This window comes from Paramormyrops kingsleyae, chromosome 20 (assembly GCF_048594095.1).
Source record: "Paramormyrops kingsleyae isolate MSU_618 chromosome 20, PKINGS_0.4, whole genome shotgun sequence".
NCBI classification, from domain to species: Eukaryota; Metazoa; Chordata; class Actinopteri; order Osteoglossiformes; family Mormyridae; genus Paramormyrops; species Paramormyrops kingsleyae.
In genome coordinates this window covers 14,243,534-14,258,418 of record NC_132816.1, presented here as the reverse complement: position 1 = coordinate 14,258,418, position 14,885 = coordinate 14,243,534, and the positions used below count along the sequence as shown (strand labels likewise).

General features: G+C 38.7%; 2 protein-coding genes across 3 annotated transcripts; both read left to right on the top strand.

Annotated features, from left to right (window-relative positions):
* Positions 1–1,684: 1,684 nt before the first annotated feature.
* LOC111853689 (interferon-induced protein with tetratricopeptide repeats 5-like) lies at positions 1,685–3,487 on the top strand. Its single transcript, XM_072703726.1, has one exon. It carries the CDS (start codon positions 1,814–1,816, stop codon positions 2,972–2,974), a length of 1,161 nt encoding a protein of 386 aa, XP_072559827.1. The 5' UTR covers positions 1,685–1,813; the 3' UTR covers positions 2,975–3,487.
* A 3,464-nt stretch (positions 3,488–6,951) lies between these two features.
* LOC111853653 (interferon-induced protein with tetratricopeptide repeats 1B) lies at positions 6,952–14,503 on the top strand. Of its 2 annotated transcripts, XM_023830801.2 has the most exons (3): positions 6,952–7,066; positions 11,393–11,504; positions 11,838–14,503. In XM_023830801.2, the coding sequence occupies exons 2-3, from the start codon at positions 11,500–11,502 to the stop codon at positions 13,270–13,272; spliced, it is 1,440 nt and encodes a 479-aa protein (XP_023686569.2). In that variant the 5' UTR covers positions 6,952–7,066; positions 11,393–11,499; the 3' UTR covers positions 13,273–14,503. The 2 variants fall into 2 exon arrangements, with proteins under 2 accessions (XP_023686569.2, XP_023686568.2); XM_023830800.2 differs by lacking the exon at positions 6,952–7,066 and having other exon boundaries at positions 10,983–11,504.
* The last annotated feature ends 382 nt before the right edge of the window (positions 14,504–14,885 follow it).

Genomic DNA, 14,885 nt, shown 5'->3' with positions numbered 1-14,885 from the left:
CAAGGAAACAGGGCACAGGTGAAACTAATGAACTCAAAAGGAACTGAAAAAAGGGAAACTAAGAACTAAACAAGGAAACAGAAACTAACACTGGGGAATTACAGAACAGGTAAAGACACAAGCAGGGGCACCAGGAACAAAACCAAAAACCAAATACAACATCACCAGATACAGGAACTAGAAACACTCAAATGAAACACTAGGGAGCAAAATACAAAGACAGAGGAGGTGGGACTTGAACACAGGACACACACACACACACACACACACACACACACACACACCTGGATGCTCAACACATTGAGCCACATGACAAGACAGGTAACAGGGGAGAACAAAGACTAACATAAAGAACGGGATGACCAGCGACACCTGCTGGCCAAACGGGGAAGGGACAGAGTGGGACAACAGGGGCTGACCCTGACACGGACAGTGTATGCGCTATATGTTTATACAAGTGGCAGCGCAGTCAGGTTTTTTTTCACACCAGCATCGTCACAAACACGTGAGTAATGTGTTGCGCTACAACGTCACTATAGGCGATAGGAATGTTTCAGCTCCATTATAATCCAGTGACCCACCGTCATATATGTGGTCTGTCGTTGACCAAAATGTTGTTATGCAGCACATAACTATAGATGAGAAAAATGACAAAACTAACAAACTATCTTATACATAGTGATTATTGTAGGTTACATTGTTTTTTTTTACTACTGGAGTGTCAGAAACAGAAGAGAAGACATGTAATTTGTTCATTAACATTCCACAAACTCAATCTGACACCATCAGTTGCGTTGGTTTTGGTTGGATTGTCAAACAAAGATCAAATGTCACACCATGTTTACTGCTTACATGCATAGCAGCTGAAAAGACCTGGTGAGATTTGGGTGTAACACAGGCTACATTGCAAAATTATGGTATTATGAAAAAGAGGACAGGTGCCTGTGAAGCATTCTAGGAATTTCTGTTTGGCTACCTGTGTAAGACGAAAACTTAAGCGTAAATAGAATCTGATCAACGTGAAGTCAATTCATTGCATATTACTCATAGCCAGAGTTAAATATGTTTTCAAAAAAAAAAAAAAAACATGTTTAATGAGTACAACATCTGTGTATTGTGATTTTAAATAACACAAAGATGGGTACTTCAATTCATTGCAAGTATGTTTTAAGTATGGCTCTGAGGTTTGCATTTTTTAAGTGTTGTTTTCATTCGGCAATATATTCTAGAGATATACATATAACTTTGCATACAGAAGTATTTAGGTTTTTCACTAGCAATGTAGCCAATGTGGGACAGGACGCGTGGGACAAAAAAGAAACGAAAGGTACTGTTAGTTTGTTTTTTGCTAGAAGTAAACAGCAATATTTGCTTTGGTTTTTAAAGGGATGCATCATAGTTACTCCTGTCTCATGTATTTAAAACTGACAGCATTTTATGAGACTGGATATACCTCTGTGATGAAGCAGCTGGGTTGTTAAACCAGTGCTGCACATTACTGACAATAATACTGTTTCTTGTTTGCTTACAATGCTGCTATAGGTTGAACCAGGAAACTTCACTAAGAGAAAAACTTATTCAGCTTCAGTGCCACTTCACCTGGGGTCTCAGGAAAGAGGACACTGATCTCAGTGAATTGCAAAATAGACTTGAGAATGATATCAATTTCAGTTCAGCTGATGAAACTGGGGCCAAACACTTATTCAGCTTTTTGGCTTTTGTGAAATATTTGCAAGACCAGCCAAAAGAAGCACTCGCTAACTTGAAGAAGGCTGAAGACCACATTCGTGAACACAATGAAGAATGTGAGAAGATGCTCATTGTAACATATGGAAACTTTGCATGGCTGTACTACCACTTGGACGACCATGTAAAATCCATGCATTATCTGGAGAAGGTGGAAGATATTAAGCAGCGATTTCCAACACAGTCTCCTACTGCTTTTCATGCGGAAGTCTATGGAGAGATGGGATGGACCTTCCTCATGTATTCTTGGAAATACATTGAGACAGCTAAAGAGTGCTTTGAGAAAGCCATGAAAGAGCATCCAGACAATCCTGACTGGAACTGTGGCTATGCTACAGCGCTGTACCGGGTTGAATATGGGAGCAACACAACTGAAGATTCACCAGCTGGTAAACAGCTAAGGCGCGCATTAGAGCTGAGCCCTGGGGATCCTTATATCATGGCGCTTTTGGGTCTAAAACTAGCTGATCATGACAGATTGACTGAGGCAGAGGAATTGATTGAAAGAGCTCTCATGATTTCAGACAAACCCCATATCATACGGTATGTGGCAAAGTTTTTCAGAAAACATAGATCTATGACTAAGCCCATAAACCTTTTGAAGCGTGCCCTTGAAAAAACACCCAATTCAGCCTTTCTTCACCATCAAATTGCAGTCTGCTATAAGAATAAAAGATTCAACTTGTGCAGAAATAGAGGGCAAAACATCAACAGAGAAGAGGTTGAACACCTTCTCCTACTTGCCATCCATCATTGTGAGAAGGCCATTGATATGAGGCCCTCCTTCATTATCGCCATGATAGATCTAGCTGTTTTACATGCAGAGAAGGGAAACCTCACCAAAGCAGAGGAGCTGTTTCAGGAAGCATTTCAGGTGGCCAGAGCGAAAAATCTCAACCTGCAAGATGTTCATAAAAGTTATGGTAACTTTCAGCTGTATCACAAGAGATCAGAGTCTCTGGCCATAGAGCATTACATGGAAGGGTGTCAAATTCAGAAAGATAGCAAAGTGGGTGAGAAGTGTGTTCAGAGATTAGAAATGATAGCAAAGAGGCGTACTGACAGAAATCCGAGTGATGGGGAAGCTTTTGGGATTCTGGGATATGTTAATCAGCTAAGGGGTGACAAGCTCCAAGCCATAGAGTGCTATGAGAAAGCTCTTTTACATAACCCAGGAAACGATGAGTTTCTCACAGCCCTCTGTGACCTTCGGCTTTCTCTGCACTAGTCGCTGGCTATGTTTACCACTACCTGTGCTCACTCTCTGTAACTCTTTGAAATTTGAATAGTTGATATTGAAAGTGGTTAACATTTTTTAATGATTATCATTCTTTATCATTCAGTATATTAATGTTTATTTGACTTCTTGTGTTTCATTATGTTATAGGCATATAACATGCATTATATTTGCAACTATTTTGATTGTATACAAACCATCAGTTAAAGAGTTTCATGTCTTAATCTAAACCAATCAGTACCTATTATGAAAAAGTATTTTTTCATCACATACACAAAAAAAACTTTAAATAAAATGGAAAAAAAAAATCCACTGCACACCAAATTAAGGGCAAAACACATTCTATAATTAAACAAAAAACCTCATGATTTTGCCCATAGTTGCGCTTTTCGCACTCTCTGGCTCAGTCTGCAGTTCTTTTTGACAAATATGGATATGATTCACTTTGGAAATTAACTCTTCTTAAGTAACTGAATATTTGTTAGGGGGCACAAAAGAGCGAGTGAAAACATCAGAATATCCTCGGTTGTGTGGTAAGTTTAGCATTATTTTAAGTATAGCATTTACTTATTTATTAATAAATCAATACCGTATGACTCTATTAACCTGAATCACACTCCACTGTGAATGAAACAATCAAATGATTTGTTGCTTGATTTTAATGGCTTGGTGTTGTATTATCTCTATCTTCAAATAAACATTTCAATGATCATTTCATTTCAATCTAAATATATTTTTTTAAATGATCATTTTAAATAGAACATTGTTGTGAGCTTCTTCGGAACAGGGGTGTTAATGCGTACAAAATGTGCCCCAAAGCACAGCCAGACTTTTTGTATTTAAAAATGTATACTTTTATTATAAATTACAAACGCATTTAAATTAAGTTAAATATTGTTGCATGACAGATTAGCTGAGCATGCAAAGCAGCCGCGTATATAACTATACTGGCATTTATCGTTCCCCAACCAAACGGCTAAACACCACCCCAAATCCAAGATAAAACCTCAGGTTAAAGGATGAAATGTCACTCACACCATCTGTATACCAGTTAGAAATGCGGACTGGTCAGAGAAAACAAACCCATCAATAACCAGTTACTACCAGCGTTTACCTGAACAAAGCATCCAGTTACATGCAGCCAAATTACGCTAAAAATAAACTACGGAGCCACGGAAGAAACATTGGATGGTAAAAAAAATCGGTGGTTCAAAAAAACGTACGTGCACTTTTGCGACATCTCTCAATACTTTTAATACCTTTAATAATAACTGTGCTGTGTCCGTTTAAAGTACAATTAAATAAGTATAAACCTAATTGATACGGACATGTCCAGTTAAATGTATTATTATTTATTTATTTCACACTTGATTCAAGTATTAAACTATGCGGACTATGCACACCACGTAACTTTCGTATTATGTGTTTTTTACGTATTTATTAATGATTGCACAGTGTCCATTCACCGCTAGTGACTGTAAGCAAGACAGCTATTATGAAGTGTATACACAAACATTGAAATATTCATTAAAATTCGCCTATAAAGAAATCTGGAAAAACAATCGCTATTGCTTGCTTTTGTTGAAAGATATTGCAACAGGTGTTGTGCCAAAAAGTGACTGTCTGCCAGAAACTGATTACGATCCGCGGGAGCGCGCACAGCCCGTTCAGGATGCATCGCAGTTTCTGTGCGACTAAGGCGGGTAATTTCGATATCAAATCGTCTTAAAATGCAAAAAGTATACAGTACATGTATCCCCGAGATAACAGCGAAGGTATGTCTTTGTCAGATTTAAGGGTTTGGTGAATTTTTAAATAAATAATTGCAATAAGAGTCAAAGGAAGCCATTATCATGTAAAACGCTTTAAAGCAGTCCTCGGTCGTAACTGCGTTGTAAAACTGTAACCTTACGTCATGAAACCATGGAAGTTCAAATGCGACACATTAATGTAGATATATGTTTATAAATGTCCCTACGTCTAAATGAGTTTCACTACACAACCGATGCGGATTACTTATTAAATAAAGACAATTCTTCATCTTGCAGTCATATTAAAGAGTCAGTGGATTTTTCCTGCTCTGTACTGCAGTATCAGCTATCCAGTCCTTTTTACCACTTCAAACACCTGTATAGGAGCAGTATAACCAGTACAATGTAGTTTACCCATTGCCAAAAAGTGATTAAAGTCAAAACCTTTTTACTGAATGGTTCTTTCTGCCTGACTTTAATTGTTTTACACTCTTCTGGGTTGTATGTACATGATTAGTAAACAACTAACCCATTTTTACCACTTTAAACATCTCAATATGACCAGTGTACAATGCAGTTCACCCATTGCCAAAAAGTGATTACACTGAATATCTCTTTACTGAATGGCTCTTTCTGCCTGATTTTTTTTTACACTCTTCTGGGTTGTATTTACAGGATTAGTAAACATCTAGCCCATTTTTATTACTTAAAACACCTCTATAGGACCAATATAATGTAGTTCACCCATTGCCAAAAAGTGATTACATTCAATATCTCTTTACTGAATGGCTCTTTCTGTCTGATTTAAATTGTTTTACACTCTTCTGGGTTGTATGTACATGATTAGTAAACAACTAACCCATTTTTATGACTTTAAACACCTCTATAGATTCTGATCTAATTTTCCCCATAAGAAACAATGGAAAACCAATTAATTGGTTCCCGGCCCCCAAAAATTACACCTAAATATCTTCTTTTTTTTTTTTTTCTTTTTTTTTAGCATTTAAACACAAAATGAACAGGATAAAACAAGAAGAGCATATACTGTACTAAACACATCTAAGCACATTTATCAAAGCAGTAATTTCTAAAGTAAGAAAATAAATGTATCCAAACGATGTGTAAAGTTAAAAAAAACGCGTCCTGCCCCAATCGTCCGCTCCTTCCGTGTGCTACGCCCCCTCGTTAATCTCGTGTGGAATCCCAGTGTGATTAGCTGTTTCTGGTTGTTATTAGTTCTCTGTATTTAGTCCGCGGTTCAGTCTGTTTCCCCAGTCTGGTCATTGCATTGTCCGTCTGCGTTTTGCCTGCCTTACCTGTAATTAAATCCTGTATTCCCTGATACCCTGACGTCTGCGCCTTTGTCTCCATTCCTCCCAGTTCCGCAGGACAATATTATTATGATTAAATGTATTAATGGTTTATTATTTACGATATTAAAATAAATATTTATTTTTAAATGTATTTTATTATATGATAATTACTGTTACTGTCTATCATCGTTTAAATGTATTTTTACTGTCTAAATATATGTATTCAGTTAGTGTAAACATGCATGATGCTATCACAGTGCATGCGAGGCTGAGACTCCTGTTGCCCTTTGTTTCCGCTGAGAGTTGTGCCGCGTGACTAATTTTCCCACGCATACAAGTTATCTTAGGTCAGCGTTCACGGTTCGACTTCTGAGATTCAGATCGAGTTATAGGTCATGTTGTTTCGAACTGGTTGGTTCGACTTTTAAGAAATTCGAGTTCTAATGAGATCGAGAACTGAGGTACCACTGTATTAACAAATAGATGCATACAGAAACACAATATTAAATTACATGGTGTGCATTGTCCCCCATAGTTTATTGCTCAAAGCACACTGTACATGACATGTATATCACTTAGGTTGATACTTTTTAGTCAATAAATACATTTCCTTTTGTAGTTTAAACGGACACAGAGCAGTTATTACTGGTAACTGAAATGTTTTTGCGGGATCTCGCAAAAGTCCATCCCAGCTTTGTGAGACCTCGTAAAAGGGCATGTTTTTTTCAACAACCAATTTTTTCTCTCTCTCTCTCCAGTATTCAAATCCCACTGGGGCGCTACAATATTCTAAAAGGCGTTAACTCCCACTTCAAGGGAAATGAAACTTGTTCTGTCAATCTCGCTTTTGCAGAAAGTAAAAGACAATATTTATTTTGGATATAAATTAATCGGATGCGTCGTACTCATTCCTGTGTCATTTAAGTAAGACGGACAACGTTTTATCGACCGAAAAGGACGTTATCAACGACACACAGAAGTCAGGTTTTACACTAACAGTTTTATTTTGCTGCAATGGCGTAAGTAAACTGGTGTAGCGTTTTCTGTCTTCTGTCTCATATAGGCGACCGTTCATTAATTTCAATAAGAATAACAATACAAAATGAAAAAATATTAGTTTCATATATTAATTGCGCCTATAAGATAAACGTTTACAGAGAATATCGTTAATGCTTTGACAGATTATTTTAACTAAATAAATATAAAAAATGAGAAGCAGATTAATAGTTTCCCTCGACATGCAATATTAAGTAGATATATCTGTGAAAAAGCAACTGGATTGTTGAGCCAGTGTTGCACATTACTGAAAATAATACTGCTTTTCATTTGCTTGAAATGCTGATGTAGGTTGAACCAAGAAGCTTCACTAAAAATGAGACTTCAACTTGAGTATCACTTCAGAACATTAATATGTTGCAGTAGTGAGGTTGTGATAATGCTCGTATATAATGCATTAATCGTAAAGACTATGCTTTTCTGTTGCCATAGCAACTATTTGTAGCACTTATGGCCGCATATTTCTGATTTCTTCATGATATGTATAAAATCAAATCAATGCAATAGTGAACACAATTGGATGCTGTGATACGTTTATCAAGTAAAAACTATGAAAGGTCCAACTGAACAATGCTATGCAATGGCTCTGTTACATGATCATGCAAATGGTTACCTGGGAAGCTGGTGTGAGCTTGAAATTTGAATAGTTGCTATTTAAAGTGTTTAACATTTTGTAACCACTGCCTTAATTTTCGTCATTCAGTATATTAATTATTTAATTTATTATGTTTTATTATAGTGTGACGCTGATCACTTCTCGTGAACTTACAGGTGTGGAAATTGGAATGAAAAATCGGACAATTTCTTACTAGCAGTGACGCACGTCACTCTCTTTTATTAACTTACAACAACTGCGCATATAGCAAAGAACGGAATTATCTTACCAGAACAATCCCATCACATGAAGATGAGGACCAATTCCAATAGGTCCATCACAACCCGGGTTAAGGTATAGATAGCCAATAGATATCAAACATTCGTGAACAACATAGACTTGATAGTATGGTGAATTATGCTCAGTAAACCGAACCTTAAACTGTTATGTGAAGTCACTACACAGGTATACTTTTACACCTTTTGCTGGGGTTCGTGATGGCTTCGTGGTGGTTATAAAGGAGGCAGGAGATTTTAGTGGAATATAGACACGTAAATGCAGTTTCATGCTCCCCGGTCGCCCGGAGAAGGATGGGGTCCCCTTCCGAGTCTAGGTTCCTCTCAAGGTTTCTTCCTGCTAGAGGGAGTTTTTTCCTTGCCACTGTTGCCTCAGGCTTGCTTGGCGGCGTTCTGTCCGGTTAAATGTAAAGTGCTTTGTGACAATGACTGTTGTTAAAAGTGCTATATAAATAAAATTGAATTTAATGTATTTACTCCCCTTCTTAAACTAAAATAAAAAGTCCAAACTCCCGGCTCGGCGCTACACTTTGCCCTCTGCTCCCCGCTCCCGCACCAACTCTCTCCCTCTCCTCCGCCGTCTTATCTCACCCCTGCGCTCCATCCGCCAGCCCAGAGAAGTAGACCCTCTTCACCATCAACATAACATAGCCAAATTAAACTCTTACAATAGGTTAGAGGTATATAACGTGCATTATATTTATAATCATTTTGATTGTACACAAACTATCAGTCTCAGAGTTTCATTTTTTTTGCAACCAATTTTTTATTGGGTTTTTGTACAATGCACCCAAAAGTGACATCAAAAACTGTTCACCATACAAAACAAAGAAAAAACACCAGAACCAAAACCCCACCCACCCCACCGGACCAAGACATTAAAGGAAACAAAAGAGAAAATGATACAATTTTACTCTATCTATATACATACACAGTAATATACATACAGCAACAATAAATAAAACACATACACCTATAAATGCAAATGCATGCACACCCCCATACATCCATATAGATACACAACACACACACCAAATGTATTTGCATATAGACAGATATATATACACATACATACGCATATCTACATAAACGTACCAGAATTAACCAGACACAACAGGTGATGTGCTCTCCTCGATGTACCCTTGTACAAGTGAAGCATTACGCCCCCAATTGTTAATAGTGACGTCTGAGGCACCATTTATTCGAGCAGCAGACAGCTCCAACATGATCAGATTGTAAAGGGAAGCCCTCCAGACTATGAAAGTGCAACGACTCGGGTCTTTCCACCTTGAGACCAACAGCAGCTTTGCAGCGACAGAGGATAAAGAAATCGTCTGTTGCTGAGAAGGGGAAAAAGAAAGGGGAGAGAAAACTAAGAGTAACAGAGATTGAGGAGAACAAGGGACAGTCACATCCAGCAGATCAGAAAGAAAGGAGGAGACCGCATACCAAAGAGCGGCCACAGGTGGACATTCCCAGAACATGTGGAGAAAAGTACCAAGGGTTCTAAGTGGGCACAATTTACAAAGGGGATCAGGATCGAGAGCCATAGCGAAGCGCAATCGTGGAGTACAGTACATCCTGTGCACAAAACTAAACTGAACGTGCTGGTGATTGGGATTTCTAGAAGCCCGCTTAATATTTTTAAAAATGGTGCGCCAGCACAATGGAGAAGGAGAAGAGATATCACCCCATTTACGGGCAACAGGTGGAATAACCTGACCAGCATTACGCAAAAACATGTCCAGCGTGAAGACTGGTCTATTAGATTTGGACAGGGAAGCCACAAATTTGCAAAGGGGGTGAGTAGGCAAGGGAGCAGAGAAGGAAATCCCACATGTTCTGAAGACAGATCGCAGTTGTAGAAAGAAAGAGAAGGAAGAAGGAGGGATAGGAAATTTAGAGCTGAGAGCCTGGAACGTGAGGAGGCCAGAGTCATCAAATAGATCACCCAAAACACGGATTCCGGACGAGATCCACCGGGAGTTTGTGATGGGCTGACCACCAATGTTAAGCGCTCTATTAAGAAATACTGGTGTATTTGAGTGCCAGACAGGGACAGAGCCAGTGCGCTTCTCGACCCGATGGAAAATCTGCACAGCATAAGACACAATTGAGCCTAGCACAGGTTCAGCTGCCTTAGCTTTCAGGGAGAGAAAAGGGAGATGTTGCAGCTGATGCGGACGCGCCAGATTCTCCTCTATTGGAAACCAGGAAGGCGGTGATGGGGGAGGCTGAAGCCAGTGCCAGACCGAACGGAGAACAAAGGACCAAGTCTCAGAGTTTCATTTCAAACCAATCAGTATAGCTATTATGGAAAAGTATTTATTCAGCACATAGACAAAAAACTTTAAGTAAAATGAAGCAAATGCACCGCAAAACAAATTCAGGGGAAATTAATTGTGTAATTTAAAAACTCGTACTTTTTAATAGCTTATTCTTGTGATGCATAATTTTCTGTAACAGTGTGTATTTAACTTATTAGGTTCAAATTCATAAGTTCTATTTACAGTAGGCACGGTGTTTATTAAAGTGCAACTGCTAACACATCTAAACAAGAAGATTTGACTATTAAACCACTTTGGGTATCGCTGCCCTGAGCTTTTCTCGAGTTTTTGCTTCTTCTCTTTTCCCTCCATCTTATGCCCTTAAGAGCCTTAGGGCTTTTCGCGCTGTCGGAAGTCTGCAATTCGTTTGGCCGAAAATGGATACGACTCACTTTGGAAATGAACTCTTTCGAAGTCACTGAACATTTGTTAGGGGGCACAAAAGAGCGAGTGAAAAACATCAGAATATCCCTGTAACATTACAGTTAATTATAGCAGTTTTGATATCTCACTAATCTTGTAAAACAGACGCCAGGTAGTTAGTTAACAGCCAGATAGCCCGTGCTCCTGAAATGTTTTCGTATAAATGAATTGATCAGATATGTTTTCTGCTGCTCTGGAGGGAGAAGTGGGCGTAGCAGAACCTCGCCTAGGGCGCCACAACACCCAGAGCCAGCCGTGTTTCCCACAATACCTACCCAAAAAAACATTTTACTGAATATCAGCGTCTTCAGGTTTTGGCAGCAAGCAATATAGCCTCAGCGCGGCCTTTTCAACTATATCCTGCCAATATCTTAATTTCTTTGACCGGACTATATAGTAGCTTTGTCCGTCTTCAATGTGTAACACTGTGTTCATAAAACAAAGTCTTTTGCATTGGCAGGCTGTATGATCTGAATATAAAATAAGTAGTACATTTATAGGCTGCTGTAAATATAGCATTTAGCAAATGTTACGGCAAATTCTATAGCACATTTCGTTGAATAAATTCCACTTCAACGAAAACGAAACTTGTTCTGTTAGTTTCATTTTTGCAGAAAGAGACAGACAATGTTTGTTTTGTTTTCAAAGCGGCAGCGTCGTACTCACTGCTGCGTCATTTGAATTAGACCGACAGCGTGTTCAGACCGAAAAGAACGTTATCAACGACACACCGAAATCAGGTTTACCTTGCTGCAATGACGTAAGTAAACTGATGTAGCGTTTTCCGTCTTCTGTCTTGTATAGGCGACCGTTTATTAATTTCAATAAGAATAACAATACAAAATGAAAAATGTTATCTTCATATTAATTGCACGTACGTATACGCTATACGTTTACAGAGAATAATATCTTTAATGTTTGGACAGAATGTTTTGAATAACTAAATATGAAAAATGAGAAGCAGATTAATAGTTTCCCTCGACAAGCAGTATTATGCAGATATATCTGTGAAAAAGCAACTGGATTGTTGAGTATAGTGCTGCACATTACTGACAATAATACTGTTTCTTGTTTGCTTACAATGCTGCTGTAGGTTGAACCAGGACGCTTCACTAAAAATAAAACTTATTCAGCTTCAGTGCCACTTCACCTGGGGTCTCAGGAAAGAGGACACTGATCTCAGTGACTTGCAAAATAGACTGGAGGATGATATCAGTTTCAGTTTAGCTGATCAAACTGGGGCCAAACACTTATTCAGCTTTTTGGCTTTTCTGAACTATTTGCAAGACCAGCCAGGAGAAGCACTCACTAACTTGACGAAGGCTGAAGACCACATTCGTGAACACAATGAAGAATGTGAGAAGATGCTCATTGTAACATATGGAGACTTTGCATGGCTGTACTACCACTTGAACGACCATGTAAAATCCATGCATTATCTGGAGAAGGTGGAAGATATTAAGCAGCGATTTCCAGCACAGTCTCCTACTGCTTTTCATGCGGAAGTCTACGGAGAGATGGGATGGACCTTCCTCATGTATTCTAGGAAATACCACGAGAAAGCGAAAGAGTGCTTTGAGAAAGCCCTGATAGAGCATCCAGACAATCCTGACTGGAACAGTGGCTATGCTACAGCGCTGTACCGGGTTGAATATGAGAGCAACACAACTGAAGATTCACCAGCTGGTAAACAGCTAAGGCGCGCATTAGAGCTGAGTCCTGGAGATCCTTATATCATGGCGCTTTTGGGTCTAAAACTAGCTGATTCTGGGACATTGAATGAGGCAGAGGAACTGATTGAAAGAGCTCTCATGATTTCACCAGCCAACCCTCACGTCATGCGGTATGCTGCAAAATTTTTCCGAAAACTTAGATCTATGGATAAGGCCATAGACCTTTTCAAGCGTGCCCTTGAAAAAACCCCAAATTCAGCCTTTCTTCATCATCAAATTGCAGTCTGCTATAGGAATAATAAAATCAACTTGTGCAGAAATGGAGGGAGAAACATCAACAGAGAAGAGGTTGAACACCTTCTCCTACTTGCCATGCATCATTTTCAGAAGGCCATTGATATGAGGCCCTCCTTCATTATCGCCATGATAGATCTAGCTGTTTTACATGCAGAGAAGGGAAACCTTACCAAAGCAGAGGAGCTGTTTCAGGAAGCATTTCAGGTGGCCAGAGCGAAAAATCTCAACCTGCAAGATGTTCATAAAAGTTATGGTAACTTTCAGCTATATCACAAAAGATCAGAGTCACTGGCCATAGAGCATTACATGGAAGGGTGTCAAATTCAGAAAGATAACAGAACAGGGGAGCAATGTCTTCAGAAATTGGAAATGATAGCAAAGTGGCGTATTGACAGGAATCCGAGTGATGGGGAAGCTTTTGGGATTCTGGGATATGTTAATCAACTAAGGGGTGACAAGCTCCAAGCCATAGAGTGCTATGAGAAAGCTCTTTTACATAACCCAGGAAACGATGAGTTTCTCACAGCCCTCTGTGACCTTCGGCTTTCTCTGCACTAGTCGCTGGCTATGTTTACCACTACCTGTGCTCACTCTCTGTAACTCTTTGCACAAGACCTCCATACTAGGCACCATTATGGATTCTCTTCTCATTTTCATATCTCACATAGCACTTAAGGTCATCTGAAGCATTGTTAAACCTCATCAAATGAAGCCTCAGATTACTCACACAGCCAGTCTTGGGCTCTGCTCTCCAAACTAAGTCCAAAAAATAGTTTTCACACGAATGACAATTTACAAAATTTGAAGGAGCCTCACTTGGAGCCGAAGGTCAAAAAGACGATCGCTGAAACCTGAAGGTGCTCCAGACCTGGGAAACATGGCAAACCTGCATAATTCCTGAAGTCAATGCAACAGTGAACACAATTGGATGCTGGGATACGTCTATCAAGTAAAAACTAAGAATTTTCCGGAGAATGTTCACTATTGGACATCAGAGACCTATAGCAGCCAATAATGTAATAACTGCCAATATTGTAATTGCTAATACCATAATCGTGTTTCTATTCTTGATATAGTAATGGTCAATAATGTTACAACTAGCCAATAATGTAATACGTTTTCTGAGATATGTAACAGAATAACCATTTGCCAATATTGGCCAGTTATTACATTCTCGCCTTTTGTTACAATAAGAACTGAGAAATTTATTGTTATTGGCATATCGTTACATTATTGGTAGTTATCGCTGAATATCTTTTTTTTTTTTTTACTTTTTACTATAGATGGAATACACCCATTCTCTGTCTACCGATAGCGTTTCACATGACCAATGATAGGATGTTTTATTAAGTTGTTTATTTAACTAGCATCTCCATTGGATGTCAGAAGCATCAATCAAAACCAAGCATTTCCCGCCTCTTGTTTGGAGAAGCATCAACTAATTTTCCCTCAGCTAATAACTCACTTGAAGTCAGAAGAAAGTGTTCTTCGCAGTTTGTTTGAGTCACATGTAGCTGTCAAGGTAAAGTAACACCCTAAGCTTCTTGTTTGAAAACAGTATTTACTAGTTAACATTTGTATTTATGATGGTTGTTTGCATGGAATACTTATGGCTAATTTTAACAACATTGATAGCTAAATAAAATAGTAAGACAAAGCTCTGACCTAACCAAACTAACTGTACATTATTATAATGCATGATAAAGAAACCATGTACCGCATTTGCTGTGAACAATCCCTGCAAGTCCATTTAAAGCATTAAACTGTTCACTGATGGCTATGTTCCAAACTCCTGACGTAATCGATTGTGGAAATAAGTGTTCTGTTTTGGACATTGACGGTTTATTGGTTATAGATTATAGGTGCACTAGCAAAGTGCTTTTTAAGTGCTATGTAAAAAGACACTTAAAAAGTAAAGGGGCGGTCGCTTTCTGTATTACAGTACTCTAGATCTGTACAATATCACTCGCACAAAATAGCATTATGATGCTCTCATCACAATAATTGGAACACGGTAAAAACACTGAAGGTCTTTTGTTTTTAACTGCACAATAAACACTCACATTAGCAGGTATCCAGTCTTCTATTGCAAAGAACATGTTTTATATCCTCCGCCTCCCTTTCATCCTACATTTACAGCCATTAAGTCATTTTCTTTTCTTATCCTTATT

Bases quoted from the DNA above. Each gene is read 5' to 3' on its own strand.
- LOC111853689 (XM_072703726.1), top strand. From the start codon at position 1,814: ATGCTCATTGTAACATATGGAAACTTTGCATGGCTGTACTACCACTTG.